Raw genomic sequence first — 17429 nt, 5'->3', positions numbered from 1 at the left:
ATTCCTTGAATGCTTCCCATTTAGAATTTACCAATGGTAACATCATCAGTTGGTCCAACTGTAATCACTTTTATGAAAGCAAAAGCCCTTCCCCTTACCCCTGATAGTAGTTACATCTTTAAATATTTAAGTATCACAACTGAATAAAAAAATAATAATTTGTTTTAATGCAAATAACTTGTTTAAAATTTGATTTAGGATGTAATAATGTATAGTTTGTACATAAATATAGAGTTAAATGTTTACTTTCTTAGCAGAAGAAACTTAGAATTGTTGCCATTTTGTATCTGAAAATGCTCACTTCACTCAGCACCCAAACATTCTTTCAAATCTTAGGATGAAGCATTTTATTTGCATGTTTTGTAAGGGTAAAGTATAATTCTATAATTATCCTGTCTTACCTTTGAGTACAAATATCCAAGCTTCAGATTTTGAACATTAACCTTAAACAATCTATGTATAAGAGCCTTGAGTTTTCCAACAGTCATGGTGGCTAAAAGTTAGGAAAAACAGTAAATAAATAATACAGATACACAAAAAGTTTAGAAAAGGTGTCCAAAAATTACTTTAAAATTACTTAAAATTCTGGATCTCCGAATAGAGACAGCTACAGGAAAAGTGTACACCAATAGAGAAGGGAGAAATAAAGGAATGTGTGCATTCCTTTATTTTGAAATATTTTAAAATGCATTGTGTTTTCAGAAGCAGTGAGCTTCAAGTATAATGAATGGGCTTCAGGAAATCAATGAAACATCTAATAAGACACAGTCAGCAGCCAGGTTGATTGACACCAATTTCTATTGAGTTGGTATGGTTATATATTGTGTGAAATGTGAACTTGAATAATACATGATTTTAAATATTAATACACTATAACCTTGACACGCATTGCCTCTTTAAACTGCAATTTCAGATATACCACAGGTAGGATCATATCCTCCTAGATGGATATTAAAAAATACCATGAATAAAAATGCTCAGAGACCATAATTTCACACTGTAAATTGGCAAAAGTAAATATCTACTGTAATTCTAGGGGAGAAACCAGAAACTGTATTCTCTTTTGCAGAAGATTCAGTTAGAATAATTTTTTTATAAACAGAACTTACTTGAGGCTAATTACCTAGATTTGTAATTTCTCTTCTACTTCACCTCAACTACTGGAGATTTAAAAAAAAAAACATGGCAAAGTGTACATGAACTTCAAAGTGTTCATGTACACTTTGCCATTTGCTTTTAATTTGTTACTTGCTACAGTTTAATTAGTCAAGAGTCTAAAGTTTAATTATTCAAGGAGGGGGAGGGGAGTCCAGAATTTGACCCAGCCTTACTACATTTGTTTCCAGGAGCAAATTATTTTGAGATTGAGATTTTACCTTATGCAGCTGATTTCCAGCAATGCATTATGTTAACTGCACAACTTTTTTTTTTTTTTTTTTTTTTTTCATTACTAGAATAAGCATCATGGAGAAGCATACTTCATTTATTTCTCTTGCAAGTTCAAACTTTACATTAAGATTGTTTATTATCTGACATGGGATAAAAATTTATATTAAGACTATTATTTCACATGGGGTCTAAAATTGAGGAATACTGAAAACTGTATTCCTCAGAAATCTCAGAAAGAGCTGCTGTTTGACTTTGGTGGTGCTTTCTGATTAATATTAGTTAATATACCATACATTCTCTTTGCTAAAAGAAATATTTTATTATACACTTCTTTCTACATGTTTATGAAAAGAACTGTAGTACTGAATGTTGGTGTATTCAATTCTTATTAAGTGCATTCTTTCTTATTAAACTTTGGTAGTTTGCAGCATGAAGAGGAACTTTCATTGGAATAGGAGCTTTGTTTACCTATATTACATGTAAACAATTCACCACAGCATATGTTAGAATATCACTCTTTAACTATCCAGTTTAAACTGCATTGCAAACTAAAGTAAGTAGCAGTAACTGCAATGAAAAAGATTGTGTAAAACAAAATGTACAGGTGAGTATAATCAATATTAGCAATATGGTGAAAGGAAAAAACTTATACGGCATCAGCAAAAAAATAAAAGAAACATACTTCATTTGTCCCTCCCTTCTAATAATTAGTCCAATCCATCTTTAACTTTACCCAAACTTCTCATTTATCATAACACCAAATGAAGTTCTCTCTAACAATCAATATCTGAAGGCAATTTCAACACATCTGTTCAGCAGTAATTATATCTTGTGTATTTGTGCGTTCTGAGGAGTAGGAAAGATGCCATCAGAATATAGTTTATTCAACCCCTTTAAACACTTCCAGGTAGATCACCACACAGATACCTGGGTTTCAGATGTCTGCAATTCACAGAACCCCAGTTTTTTTTTCCATAAGAACACAATTTTGTGCCCCCCCCCAACTACTTTCACTGTTCCCCTTTTGCAACAGACAAATCATTCCTACAATAAGGTTTACAAACTGGCTTACAGTACTTAATCTGACAATGGTCACATGGTACTTGACAGGGCCCTCTCCAAAATGAATGTTGCATAATTATTGGTTCAATATTAATGGCTGAAGCCTTCAGTACTTCCTAAATTTAGCTAAACATTTATTTGAGTAGTTTTGGAAGTAGGCAATTATTGGAATTACAGGTATATCTTGACTTTACGAGTTAATTCGTTCCTAGCGTGCGCTCGTAAAGCGGGAATTTACTTCCCATAGCCATAAGGTTAAAAATAGGGGTTACATTCTAAACAACAAATTAGTTAGCTAATTAGTTTATGTTTAAACAATGATTGATTTATCGAAAGAAATGAAAATGTAGCCTGTAAAATCAAGCAAATTATAATAATAGAGAAATTATTTACGACTTACAAATGTTAAAGAATGTTTATTCTTTATCATTATCAACTAAACACACACTCACTGATCACTCATTATTGGCTTGGCACTCCTTGGTTTGTTGCAAAAGGAGTAGTCTTCTTCAGAAATGTTTCAAGAGGCGTTTGTTTCCAAGATAATCTCTTTTAATTATAAATTTCATGATTGCACACATAGGCATTTTTAACGGCACACACAGATTGCAACTAACACGATTTGTGTGGAGTAACAAGTTTACGAAGCTTAAAAAAAAAAAAAGGAATGAAAAGAAGATTCTGAAAATTTATTTATTTATGATTGAAGATTTCTGTAAAGGGGAAACACATTTCACCATACTAACACAAAAAAACCACACTTCCAGCTATCAGTATTTTCGGAAATGCAATAAATTTTAGTTTACTACCCGTTTATAATTGCTTGCAATAACAGAAAAGCCCAATAAACTGGAAAGTGCAAATTGTTTTTATTGTTTTATGGTCGTGACTTCCAGAAATGTGCTTTAGAAAAATATCACAAAGCTGTTTAAAATTGATTCTTATAACAGAACATATGATAACGATGAAAGTGTAGTGCATTTTAATGATTTGAATTGGTAACTAATACAATTTAAAAACAACCTTTTATATGGCCTTAAGGTCACTTTCGTGACCTGAAAAATGACATTTTAGAGAGATAAAAAGTTTAGTTATACAGTGAAAATTTCAACTTCTGAGATCTTGAAACGAATTACCAAAAAACAATGTGTTATTGGGTTCACATTATGATATTTTAACGATACGATGAACTGATTAATATCATAAAGTGGGGTACACTGCATTATTATTATTATTATTATTGTTAGCCATATGGTGCAAGGAAGCCTGCAGCTTATGCTGCACCAGCCAAAAAAAAAATTTTCTGAATTACCCCAAGAGAAAGAGAGAAGGGAATCACCAAGAAGGGGAAGAATGATGATATCCAGCTCAGGACCCTGGGTGTGCCAAGCCAATACTCACCAGATGGAGCAATAAAGCTATAAATATAAATAGTAAGCAGTATAATGTCAAAAGGAAAAGGAAGAAACAATAATAGTAGTTAAGCATTTTGGTATGCTGATAAAAAACAAAAGGAAAAAAAATCGCATGTATATATTTTAGAATTACAGTTAATTAATAGATTGCAAAGAATAACAAAAAAAAAAAAAAAAAAGAAAGAAATGCAAACATTTGTGTAGCTGTATAGTACAAACAATTGGTTGCCTGAAACATGATGGAAATTAAGTTTGATACTTAATTATTAAAATAAGTCAGAGTTGATAAGCCCCGTTACAAACTAATACAACTAAAGCCAATATTTAAAATACAGAAACATCGAAAAGGATGAGGGTGGGTGGACAGGCCTACACTACGAGGAACTGTTGTGGAAGAAACAGAGGCGGTCTGGCCATAAGACTTACTGGGGAACCCTAGTAGGCTGGAGTGATTTTGGCCATAAATACTACTATGAGGCAGCTACATGTTTTCTCTGGTAAGAATTTTTTACCCCAGTCTCTGGGAAGGAATAGGTACTTGTATATCTATGCACATGGTTTGGAATGCGGTATTTATGAATGTTTAACATTCATTTTTTGCAATTAATGTTCATATTTTCGATTTTGTTGATACTTGGGGGGAAAAAAAACTTGTAAAGTGAAAACTCGTAAATTGAGAACTGCCTGTATATGTAAAAAGTTTCCATTAGGTCCCAAATGGCAACAATTTGCTATTTTGCTATCTGTTTCAATGTGCTAGCTCTGGTTACAGTATGAAGTGGTGTTACTGTCTTTGTGCATACAAAGAATTTTGAGCTCCTGGGAACGATGAGTTTTTTGGAAACTTTTGCCATCCTTTTGACTTAATTAACATATTAAATTGTCTTCAATAAATACCTTAATAGTCTTTGTCACGTTTGTTGGCTTAATTTTAATTTTAGATAGAGATTTTGCAAGTTATGACTTAATATATCTTTGTATTGGTGATTTAGTGCAAATATCGTAATTAGTAACCTATACCGTAATCCGTAGAATTCTATTGACCTAATTGTTTCAATTGTGGCAAATGTATTTTGATAGTTCAAATCACACAGGTTGGCATTATTTAGATAATTTTCTTATATATTATAATTAATGTAGGACTGCAGCTTAATATACATAGAACCTTTTTATTGATGATTTGGTGCAATTATTGTAATTCGTAACTTATACTGTAGTCTGTAGGGAAATTCTATTGTTCTAATTGTTTTAATTGTGGTAAATGTATCTTGATAGTTCAAATCACATAGGTTGGCATTATTTAGATAATTTTATTATATAATTAACTTATAACTTTACAAGTGCAATGGTATAGCATAACTGGTGTTCAAAGAAAGTGCATCACCCCTTAAAATTGTAATTGTTGTCCGAATAACGTAAGTATATGGCAACATTTCTTACAGATTGCATCAAATAAGATTTATATGCATAGGTGATGACGTAATATTGCATCAGCTGTTACTTTCAGCTATATAAATACACGCTGCAAGGGTTGCAATCACTCCTTGCTTATGTCAGGATGGCGAGTTAGGGGGGTTGATGCCACAAAGAAAGAGTGCTATTGTTGCTTTACGTGAGGAAGGATGTTCTTCCCATAATATTGCTTATAGAGTGTCTTGTAATCAGTCGACAGTGAGTATATTTCTTTCCGAACTCAAGAATACTGGTTCTGCTGATAGAAAAAAAGGAACCGGATGCAAACGAGTCTCTACACCAAGACAGGACTGTGTTTTGACGCGATTATGCCTTAAAAACCATAAAGCTTCTTCGTCTGAGCTGAAAAGAGAATGGAAAGAACATACAGAAATGGTAGCAACTGAAGTAACAATCAGAAGGTGCCTCTTTAAAAATATACTTGTAGCCCATCATCCTAAGAAGAAGCCCCTTGCACAAAAAATGAAAAAGGCCAAATTAATTTTGTGTAAGGAGCATGTCAAACAGACCACCGAGCAGCGGAAGTCAGTTATTTTCTTGGATGAGAAGAAATTCAACCAGTATGGCTCTGATGGGAGATAAACGATTTGCCATAGATGTGGTGAAGAATACCATCCAGACTGTATGGTGTCTATAGTGAATTCCCTACTAGGCAAATGATATGGGGGTGCATTTTGTATCGCAGAGTAGGTCACCTGCAGTTTATAAAAGGTTCCATAAATGCCAATGGAAGACAAATTGCTGGAAGACATATTGGAAGACAAATTGCTGCCAACCATTAGAGACCATTTCAACCTGCCAAGTAACTGCATCTTTCAGGATGACTCTGCTCCTTGTTATCGGGTGAAAAGTGTAAGTAGGCATTTCTGTAGTTACTTGAGCTTCATTTCTGCATTAGTGGTTCGACAGTACAGTAGGGTATGCTAGAATGAATGTAATTGGTTCTAGAACCTCGTTCATTGTAGCATCTGTTCATTCTAGCATACACTGAAATATATGTATTTAGGGGGTAATCCGTTCCAGGCCCACAGTCTAGAGCAAAGTTACCATCCAATACAATGATTGAAACAAGAAAAATATAATGCAAAGGGGTTTCTAGAGGTATCAGAACCTATAGTACTTAGTACCATGCATTAGTTGGAGGTTGAGAAGATGAAAGAAGATATTAGACTTGAACTTTTGTAGATTGTAATTTTCAGAAAATACATATGAAATATGGGTGTTCTAAATAATGGAATTGAATGAATAAATGAGGAAGAAGAAAAGTTGGATAGAGAAAGGATGCTGACTGGTTGTGGCACGTGTGTGAACTGCTTTGGAAGAGAGAGCTGAAATTATAGAAGCCAGTTCAGAAGAACAGTGCTCACAGAGGTATCTATAGAAAATGCAGCAGCAGAAACAGAACGTCTATGAGACAGAGTGGAGAGACTCTGTTAGAAATGAGTCATTAATCAATCTAACTGCCCTCTTCTGAATGGAATCTAGTAGCCTGAGAGGTTTTAGGGGCACCGTCCAAGATGTGGCAACAATATTCCATGGTGGGCCAGATTTACAATTTGTACAGAGTGAACAGCTCTTTGGAAGAAAAGTAATGCCAAGAGCAAAAGAGAAAACCCAGTTTTTCGGATGCAGTGGAAGCAATATTTGAAATATGTTTATGCCAAGAGAGATTACAAGTCAATGTAATCCCCAACAGAGATATATGATCTTGCCTAGAAATTGGAATGTCATCAAAGATAAGCATAGGAGCAGAAGAATCCTTTTGAGGATTCTTCTGGTCCTATGCTTGACTGAGTTTTAGGATTGAAATCAACTAAGTTATCTCTGCCCCACTGGAGAATTACCTGGAGATCAGCATTTAAGGAATTAGTAGTAGATATTTGAGAAGTTCAAGCTGTTTGAGCAGGGCAAGGTTTCTTAAACTGGAAGGTGGAATACTATGTGCTATCATCAGCAAAACCATGGATAGGATTTCCGGTCAATGGAAGATGGTCATTAATATACAAGAGGAATAGAGGGGAAAAAGAACTGAACCTTCGGGAACACCAGCATTAGTGGAGAGGTTAGAAGACAGGGAGCCATCTACCATCACTCGCAGTGAGCAAAATGGATACTCAATTACAAAAAACAGTTGGCAAACCATAAGATGGAATCTTATTTAGAAGACCTTTATGCCAAACACGATCAAAAGTTTTTGAACCATCAAGAGCAACTGCTTGAGTTTCACCAAACTTTTCCACTGAATTTGTCCACAGATGGGTAACATAACCCAGAATACCACAGTGGATCAACACTGTTGGAATCCATACTGGTGATCATTGATCAGATGGAAGGTTTCTAGATAGTTTAACAGTTGGCAGTTAATTGATTTCTCCATTACTTTGGAAAGAGTAGAGTTTATTGCGATGGGAAGATAACTGGATGGAAGGGATTTGTTACCCTTTTTAGGAACTGGCTGGATATGAGCAAATTTCCAAGCAGAAGGAAAAACATCTTTGGAATAAAAAAGTGAAAAAAAGGTGACACAGAACAGGAGTAAGTTGAGGAGCATAGGTCTTGAGAACAAGTGGAGAAATACCATTAGGACCTGGAGCTTTCTTAGCATCAAGATTATTCAAAATCTTTCTTAAATTCTTTTGACAAAAGACCACAGGAGGCATTGAATGGAGCATACTGGGAATGGTGGGAGGTGTTTTGCCAAGATCATTAATACGAATTGAAAGAAAAACCGGATGCTAGCAGGTCAGCTTTATCCTTGGCTGATGTGGCAATAGAGCCATCTAGTTTAGACAGAGGAGGGAACAGAGCTGGGCAAAAGTTGCTGCCAATAGCTTTGGCAAGAGACCAGAATGCTCGGCTAATTTGGACAAGAAGCAAGTTTTCTACTCTTAGCCCATTCAAAATACAGTTTGACCTGATTAATAACTGCTCTACAATTATTGAGAGCTTTGGTATAGGCAGAAAATGAACCTGGAGATTTGGATACAAGCCAATTACGATATGCAACATTCTTCTCTTGAACAGCCTTATTTGAAAACCAAGGTTTAGATAAAGGATGAGATTTCACTGTTGAGTGTGGAATAAAGGATTCCATCCCTACAAAAATAATTTCACTAACACGATCTGAGAAAACACTGACATCAGAATTTTTGAAACAGTAACTCGACCAAGGAAAAGAAATCTTGTAATGGCGAACGACACGAGGTTGGGAATGGCCACGACAGAAAGAGCTCCATTGGAGGAGACCATCACCAAGTTGTGATCTCAGGTGCCTAGAGGACCACTCACATCAACCGATTACTTAGAAGGGTTGTTTATGAGAAAAGGGTTGAGTGTGTTGGCAGGTATTCTGGTAGGAAAATGAACAATTTGTGTGAAGTTCTTAGTAATTGCAAAAGCCTCGCATCTCGACCAGCTGGGTCCGTATGACTAGAAAACGGAAGTCAGCTGGAGTTGTGAACATTAAAATCACCATGGAAAATCACCTCACTGTTAGGAAATTTGGACCGTAGAAAGTCAAGTTTTAAAGAGAGGAAGTCAAAGAGAATAATTTGGAAAACTGAGATGGGCAGTGGTTGAATCAACTGATAACCGAGATTCTGTCAGAAAAAGTACATGGTTTTTTTTTTTTTTTTAAGAGCATTAGCAACTAAGGCCATATTGCTCCGGGAATATGCGGTGGTCATTCCCTGACCTTTCTGCATCCTCCGTATTTGGTGGTGACAGGCCCGAACTCCGGTCCAATCAAGAAGCGTGTGCTATGCACGGCTGCTCCTTCCTACCTGGCTATGGAGGCGTCCAACAAGTACATGGGATTTTGCAGATTGTAGGTGGAAATGGACATTATTGAGATTAGAACTGAGACCAGATATATTTTTGAAATGAATGAGGAACTGTTTGGGAGGTTATGATCTTTTTTGCAGATGTTTGCTCTATTAGTTTGACAATTCATGGTGTATTCAGGTAGTAAGAAAAGACTGTGGGGGTGGGGGACTGCTGTATGAAGTAATGAAATTTTTGGATATGGTGTACACATGGCAAGAATATACCCAGATCCTTGACATAACATGACGTCGACAATGCCCCCCATACACACTACTTGGACTCCCTCCAGTCACTATCTGGCAGAGTAGAGGCAGCGAGATAATACACTAGCTGATCCGGAAGCCTCCTAGAAATTTATGAATAGGTTCGGTCTGGTGTGCTAATTAGTGGCTGGCCCACCAACACTGTTTTAGAGCCCTACCCTCGAAATGTAAAGAAGATTGGATCTCGCCATGATGTCCATCATAACCTCAAAAGACATCAATTATACTGCATGACAGAAGAGATGGGAGAGGGTTTACTGGAGCTTTGCTTTGGAGACTAAAAATGGGTTCCACCACTTCAATAAGCAAAGTGGTGGTATTGTACTGGTGGTGGAGAGTCATCTACCACCTAGTATTGCTTGGTAAACAAAGGGGCAGAATTCCTCCATGTGGTGTGGGGGGGGCACACCTCAGCCCTTGCTTATGTTGGTTTGCACCTGGATGGTCGCCCACAGTGTGCTAGGTGCCGTATTTCAGGACTTGCACATTGGGTTTATACCCAGGGTTACTAACAGTCCCACCATCGTGAAGGTGCAAGAAAAGGATCTGACTGGCACAGACCATCCAGACTTTGCTGAAATTAGGTCCACTTGACATGAGTGTCACCCGAATATCAGTTCCATCAGTGTTTTAGACTCCCAGGTAGCAAGCATAGCTTGGCATACCTGAGAGAATGTCTTCAACACTTTCAAGGACGAACTGGTGTATAACTGGTGAATTATGGCGGAAACACTATTATCACTTCACGAGACTTCACTCGTATACATATCTACGTCAAATGTGGGGGAGCATTATTTTATTGCTCGTATTCACATGATAATACGTCGGGCTTCAAGGCCGAATAACATTGTCAGAAATTCAAATTTTTCTGTTCGAACAGAAATTTCGTTAGGTGTGACCACATGACAAGAGGAAAATGGAAGGAATGGTAACAGAAAATTAAATTAGAAGTAAATAATCTGTTTTGGGCACACAAGTAAGAATATCCGAAAACAAATAACAACATCAAGGACTTTGCTCCTGTACCTATTCCGAAGCACCCTCCACTTCAACCAGCTACTCGGCATACTCATCGCAAATGTCCAGTCACAGGGACGCTCAAAAATGGCCAAAGGAGGAAAATAGATCAACAGAATTACAGATTGAGGGGGATGAACAAGTCAATCATTTCAATTTGCACAACTCATAACAATTTGTTACAAGTTCAATTTTTAGGGTTGAGAAGAAGTTTTTTGTTGTTATTAAATTTCATTAAAAATTTTTGTTTCGTATTTTGCCCAAATAAGTCCTTATTCAAAATTAAACTTGCAGTATTTTAACTTTCCTTTAACATATAACTAATTTTTCCTTAGTGCTGATTGAATTTTGAAATTGCATATTTTGCCTTTGAATGTCATCCTTAATTGGATTATACAGTATAGGAAATTAAATTCTTCTTTATTCATCTGTAAGTACATCGTGAAATGATTTATCTTCTTCTTCTTCTAAGTCTTGCAGTGAATGATGGAATTCGTCTTTTTCTGTTCTCTTCCAGTTGATGTATCCACTGCGTACTCTTTTGTTTTTTTGGCTATAAGAAAAGCGCATGCATTTTCTAAATCTTCTTCAAAATCTGAAGAAGAGGATGAACTGTGGCAATTCATTTTGTTTCAGCTTTCCTCAAAGAGAATGACACATATACAACGTTACAGGTTGCCAGACCCTTTTAGAAGTGTAATAAAATTTCCAAGATATCCCTTTTTTAACATTTGAAAAAAGCAGAAATCATAAAACACCCTGTTGAGATGATTATTTAGGAAGAAAGAATTAACTGATGATAAAGTTATTGTTAAAACGCACCCTTACTTAACTCAAATATGATATTCTATCCTATTTACAAAGAGGGTTGTAGAATATTCATATTATGCTCACTTTTTAACCTTTTAAATTCTACTGACTTCTTTTTTATTTCGTTGTAATGGTTTAAGGCTCAGGCAACAAACTTTTTTTATTTAAAATTCCCAATACCAATATCGATTTGCTGTATGAAGAATATGTTCTGTTGAAATCATTCCGTAGAAATATTGAGACAAAAGACCTCAAAAATACCACAGATGTTTGGATAAAAATTTAAAATGCGTACGAAGTACGTAATACAGAAAAATATATTAATTTTGTTTTTGCTTTGCCTCACTCAAATGTAATGAGTGAGCGAGTATTTAGCTCAATGTTTAACGCATGGAAAAGGGATAGAAATAAATTAGCCCTAAAGAATGTTGAAGGAGAACTGTTACAGAAAACCAATCACAATATGTCATGCAAAGAATTTTACGCATTATGTACTAAAAAATGAAAAACTGTTAAAAGAAAATTTGATGAAATGAAAAGTATTGCTAGGTAAATATTTTCTTTTTGATAAAATAAATCAGGTTTATTGAATGTGTATTGTAAACAATTATGTAAAACATTTGATGTTAATATTTATAAAAGTTTCCTTTAGTGTTTATAACTTTTGCAATAAAATTTTCTGAATTAAATGAATTAAAGCGGGCTATAATTTGGTTAATTTTATTTAAATTTGACTAATTTTGCATTCTACGAACTTGTAAAAATCAACAAAATATAGAAATAAAATGGTTGTTATTAAAATAGTTCGGTTTTCTGCGATTACCCCAAACATAAGCATGAGTACCTCGAGATCAAATTTTTAATGTAGTCCCCATACGTTACCGTGACGAGGCTTCTTCTCCGACTGACTTCGCAGTTTACACTAAACAGGGATCAAAGAGTACTACTCTGTGACAGGGATATGATGAGATTCACGTGACGTGATAATAGTGTGTTTCTGCCCTTAGAGTAGTGTTATTATTGCATTTAAGTGTTAGTTTAGTGTTGAATTCTCAATTATATTGAATTTAAATGAAAATCATGCCCCAGATGCAGCAAAGCAACAGGCTCAAAGCAGCAGGAGTGTTGTGGCCCAGGGTAGAACTGAAGGGGTGATTCTCCTATGAATCATGGCCTGAATATATGTGCTGTTTGTGCAATGTTTGCAGATTTTCTGGAACAGGACACAGAAATGAGGCACCAACTCAGTGTCGTGATAGCCCTTTATGAGAGTTCTAAGAGTAGGGTGGATGCCCTTGAAGGTAATAAAATGGGATGCCCATCAATCTCTCAGCTGCCCAACTCAATCTACAGCTAACACTAGAATATTGGGCAATAGAAGTGCAACTCTCCAAGGCAGAATGTGCCGATCCCACAGGAACTATTATTGGTGACTCTATTGTGAGAGAAAAGACAGGTGGAATAGAACCAGGGAATGTCTGGCAGGGACAAAAGTTGAAGATGTTATAGAGCAGATATCATCTTCTAAGGGCACAAAAGATGATATTGTTGTACACGTTAGCACTAATGATATTAAGAGTAGGAGATCTGCTGCTGACTTACTTAACAATTACAGGGCAATGTTGAGAAATGTCATGAGTTAGGGTTAAATTTGAAAGTGTTTGCAATTCTGCCCAGGAACGATAGGAGAGGGTATATGAGAGCCTTGTCAACCAATTTGGCCCTGGAGAGATTGTGCAAGTCTCATGGAGTCGAATTTTTCTCAGCATGGTTTGTACTTGTTAACAGGAGAGTGTTTCAATAGGGAAAGGATACACTTAAATAGAAAGAGTGCAAGAATATTTGCCGATGCTACTGAGGCAGCGTTAGGTGACTTGGACAATGGCTAGCTTGAAGGGAGGGGGATTCACAGACTAACAGAAAAACAATAGCCACAGGCAGAGGTGAAAGTAATTCTTGCACTGTTTGTATTGGAATGAGCACCAGCCTGGAAAGCAAGGTGCTGGGGATTTCAAGGCCTGCTCTGAGTCATCATGAAACAGGTAAATATATGGGCTGTGTTAGGGTGACTAAGAGTAAGAACAGTGTATGTATACTTACATGTCCACCAATACTAGCAGCACAGTTAATAAATTTGATGAGTTTTAAGTGCTGGTAAAGTCATCAAATGCAGAATTTGAATATGGGCAGTATAATATGTACAAAACGGGCAGACAAATGTGGGGGTTATGTTTTTACTTAAGAAGCATATAAAATCTTAAGGCAGTGCAGTCTTGAGTCAGTTTAGAGTGACATAAGCACTGGGAAAGCAAAAATGAGAAGAGCGTGTTATAGGCCTACTGATGAGTAACAAGGATCAACTGTACAGAGAAATAGAAGTGGGCCAGTAAATTAGAATGTCTTATAATGGGGTTCTCCCAACTCCATTAATCACTTTGGAACTCTTTGACATCCTTTCTTTGAAACTTATCTTTCTCCATTCCAACTCTCCTAACAGTGAGGTTATTTTCCTTAGTGAGTTTAATGTTCACAACTGCAGCTAGCTTCTGTTTTCCAGACACACAAACCCAGCTGGTTGAGAGGATAAGTCCTTTGCAAATGTTAATGACCTCACACAGATCATTCATTTACTTACCAGAATATCAGACAACACCCTTGTTCTTTTTTATTAGAAACAACCCTTCAGAGTATGCAGCAGAGGTAAGTGGTCCTCTAGGCACTTCAGATCACAACTTGGTGATGATCTCTTCTCCAACTGACCATTTCTCTCATAGTCATTCTCAGTAGTTTCGTGTTGTTGGCATTACAAGAATGCAAAATGGGATGAGCTCCAAGATTTCTATTCTTCTTGCACTGCTTCTATTGTAATGAGCTTGGTGAAAACCCTGAGGGTACTTTTCATAACTGAAACAGGAATATGTGGGAGAAGTAGGGGAAGGGAAAAAGAGAAGGAAGAGCTTCCTGGAAAATGAAAATTAGATGTTTAGGAAAGGTAACAGAAAAGAAGATGACCAGCAAACTAAACAAACCTTATATTAACCTAGTATTCATAACAAAACATATGTTATGGATATATGTACAGAAAGGACCGACACGATAGAAAGGGAAGAGGATTATCCTTTTTAGTTAGGAATCATAAAATCAGAGGCAGTGCATACAGTTGACATGGGTGGCCAGTTGAGTCAGTTTGGTGTGACATGAGCAATGGGAAAGCAAAAATGAGAGTAGGAGTTGTGTTGTAAGCTTAATGACTCTGATGAGTAAAACGAACAACTGTTGAGAGAAATAGATTGTGTCTGTAAATCAGAATATGTCTTATAATGGGGAATTTTAACTTTCCAGATATTGACTGAAACTTTCTAGATTTACTGGATGAGTGTTTTCTACAGCAGCATGTTTGAGAGGTAACCAGAGGGAGTAATACTCATGATCTTATTATCAGCATTACGAATCTGCAGATAAAGGAACCACTAGATGGCAGTGATCACAGTGTACGATGTGGGATTTACTTAAAGATGTAACTACCATCAGGGGAAAAGAGAAGGGTTTTTGCATTCGTAAAAGTGACTACTGTGGTCTCAGACAGTTATTAAATTCTATACAGTGGGACCAACTGATGATTTTGCCATCGGCAAATTCTAAATGGAAAGGATTCAAGGAATTAATCTTGGATGCTACTAGGAAGCTACTTCTGGAGGCCAGAAGTTTATCAAACTAACAGGGAGCTAAATGATTTTGTAATAAGAAAGAGAAAAGTGGAAGAGAAATCGTTCAAGTTAAGGATAAGAAAGGCACCTGAAGGATTTAAATTGAGGGGCCCATCAGGCTCTCAGTTACCCACATCAATGCACTTGAACTTCACGCAACACAGCAGCAACCCCCAAGGCAGAATACGCTGGTCCACAGGAACTAGTTGTTGTCAGTGACTTTATTGTCAGGGAAACAGGGAATTTATTGTGCAAAAAGGATAGGTGGAACAGGACCAGGGCATGTCTGCCAGGTGCAAAGGTTGATGATGTAGAGCAGATATCATCTTTTAAGGGCACAAAAGGTGATATTGTTGTACAAGTTTGCACTAATGATATTAAGAGTAGGGGATCGCCAGAATTCCTTAACAAGTAATGTTGAAAAAAAGCCGAGAGTTAAGGTTGAATTTGAAAGTGTCTGCAATTCTGCCACACACGATAGGAGGGAGTATATGATGAGAGCCTAGTCGATCAATTCGGCCCTGGAGAGATTGTGCAAGGCTCAAGGGGATAGAATATTTCTCAACCTGGTCTGTGCTTGTTAACAGGAAAGACTGCTTCTACAGGGACGGGATACACTTAAATAGAAAGGGTGCAAGAATATTTGCTAACGTTATCAAGGCAGTGTTAGGTGGCCTGGAAAACTGCTTGGTGGGGGGGTATATGGACTAATACGAAGGGTTTCTGAAAAGTAAGGTAACACATTTTTTCTCTCGATGATGTTTAATGATACGGAGCTGAAATTACACACCAAGAAATAAGTGAACATTGAATACTATGTTGTGGTCACAAAGGAACTGGATGCAAAGAATAATTTTGATATCATATATTTGGATCTTAGAAAGGCTTTTGATACTGTTGCACATGGAAGACTGCTGCACAAATTGAGCAGTGTGGCATTAGAGGCAAATTGATGCTATGGATAAAGGGATGGTTGACTGGGAGAAAACAGAGAGTAGTAATCAATGGACATTTCTCTCTATGGCCTAATGTTATTAGTGGAGTCCCCCACGGTTCAGTGTTGGGTCCATTGTTGTTTTCTGTATTTATTAATGATTAGGGTTCGGATTTTTATGTATTATCACATTCAAAAAGGCATGAAACTTAGTGTGTCCATGTTACATGGTCTGAGGATCCCAAAGAAGCATGTTTGTAATTTCATATTTTATCATATTTTACACATTAGTCATAATTTCAAAAAAAATATCATATTTAATAGCATATTTTATATTTGTCGATATAAAATTTTCATATTTTGTCTTATGATAATCTACAAATTATTTATCAAATTGACTTAAAATATATTTCTAAAAAAACTTGGGAATTTACATTTAATCATTAATTAAATGTAAATTAATTAATGATTAAATGTAAAGCACGAGCGGCTAAATCCCCAAGTTATTTTGATTGGCTCTTTAGTCACTCACAACCACACAGTAGTGTAATTTTAGCTATAATTTAAAACTGTACAGTAGTTTCATCTTATACTGAGTTGAACTTATTTTATACAGTAGAAACTTCAGCTGTTGGCGAAATGAAGCCAACATTGAGCTTTTTAGAAAATGGATTTCTTCTGTGGTTAAAGAAGAGTCCAAAGCACATACCAAACGGATGGAAAAATAATATATTGCAACATGTACAATAAAGACACGTAAATTAATTAATATATATAATATCAGTGTAGATTCACCATAGATAACTCTTAAAGAACAACTATGAGAGTAGCGCGAAAGGCATCATTTTTGCTCTTCCTTCACAACGAGTTGCCTACGTATTGCACTACCTCTATTAATGAAGTAACACTTCATTAATAGAGAAAACTATTGTTACTTATTCTCAGTGAGTACCATCACCCAGACGGCACTGTTTCAATGGGTGTTGGTAAGACAAGTAACACCAGTCTTCTACATTAGTGAAGCATTACTTATTCGATGTAGTGCAATACATGGGCAACTCATTTTGAAGGAAGAGCACAATATAAGATACAGACAAACTGATGCCTTTCACACTACTGTCGTAGTTGTTCTTAATCTATGGTGTATCTACACCGATATTATATAGAATCTTAAACTCTTAAATATTATGTCTTGCTGCATTTAGTTTATTTAAGTAAATTAATTAATTACCTGGTATAGATCTATCATAATTTTTATTTTTGGATACTTCCATATATGGACATCCCAAATCTAATGCTTATGCATATTTAGTTTTAATATGCACGACTTGTACTTAAGTTGGTAAAGTACTTAGCAACTTAAGTGTTAGTAGCCTAGTGCCTTAGCCTATATATTTGGTTTTTGTATGTTTAAAAAAATATATTTTAATGTTTATATTTCAAAAAAAAAAAAACCCTTGCAAATTGTGATATTTTCATTATTATATTACTTGTTAGAAATTTCTATAACAAATCATTGTACAACTTTAAAAGA

The 17429-nt window shown here is 35.9% G+C and overlaps 1 protein-coding gene across 2 annotated transcripts in view; it reads right to left on the bottom strand.

The window, feature by feature from the left end:
* Positions 1–17429, bottom strand: part of Tbce (Tubulin-binding cofactor E) — a 270639-nt gene that overhangs the window by 9258 nt on the left and 243952 nt on the right. For both annotated transcript variants that reach the window (XM_090375351.1, XM_090375353.1), the window contains exon 14: positions 402–493. In XM_090375351.1, the coding sequence (XP_090231477.1) occupies positions 402–493 (92 nt within the window). The remainder of the gene's footprint in view (positions 1–401; positions 494–17429) is intronic.

Source organism: Mastigoproctus giganteus, chromosome 6 (genome assembly GCF_048544385.1).
Source record: "Mastigoproctus giganteus isolate SK-2022 chromosome 6, ASM4854438v1, whole genome shotgun sequence".
Taxonomy (NCBI): domain Eukaryota; kingdom Metazoa; phylum Arthropoda; class Arachnida; order Uropygi; family Thelyphonidae; genus Mastigoproctus; species Mastigoproctus giganteus.
Note: the sequence above shows the minus strand (reverse complement) of the source record. Positions and strands in the feature narration are given on the sequence as shown.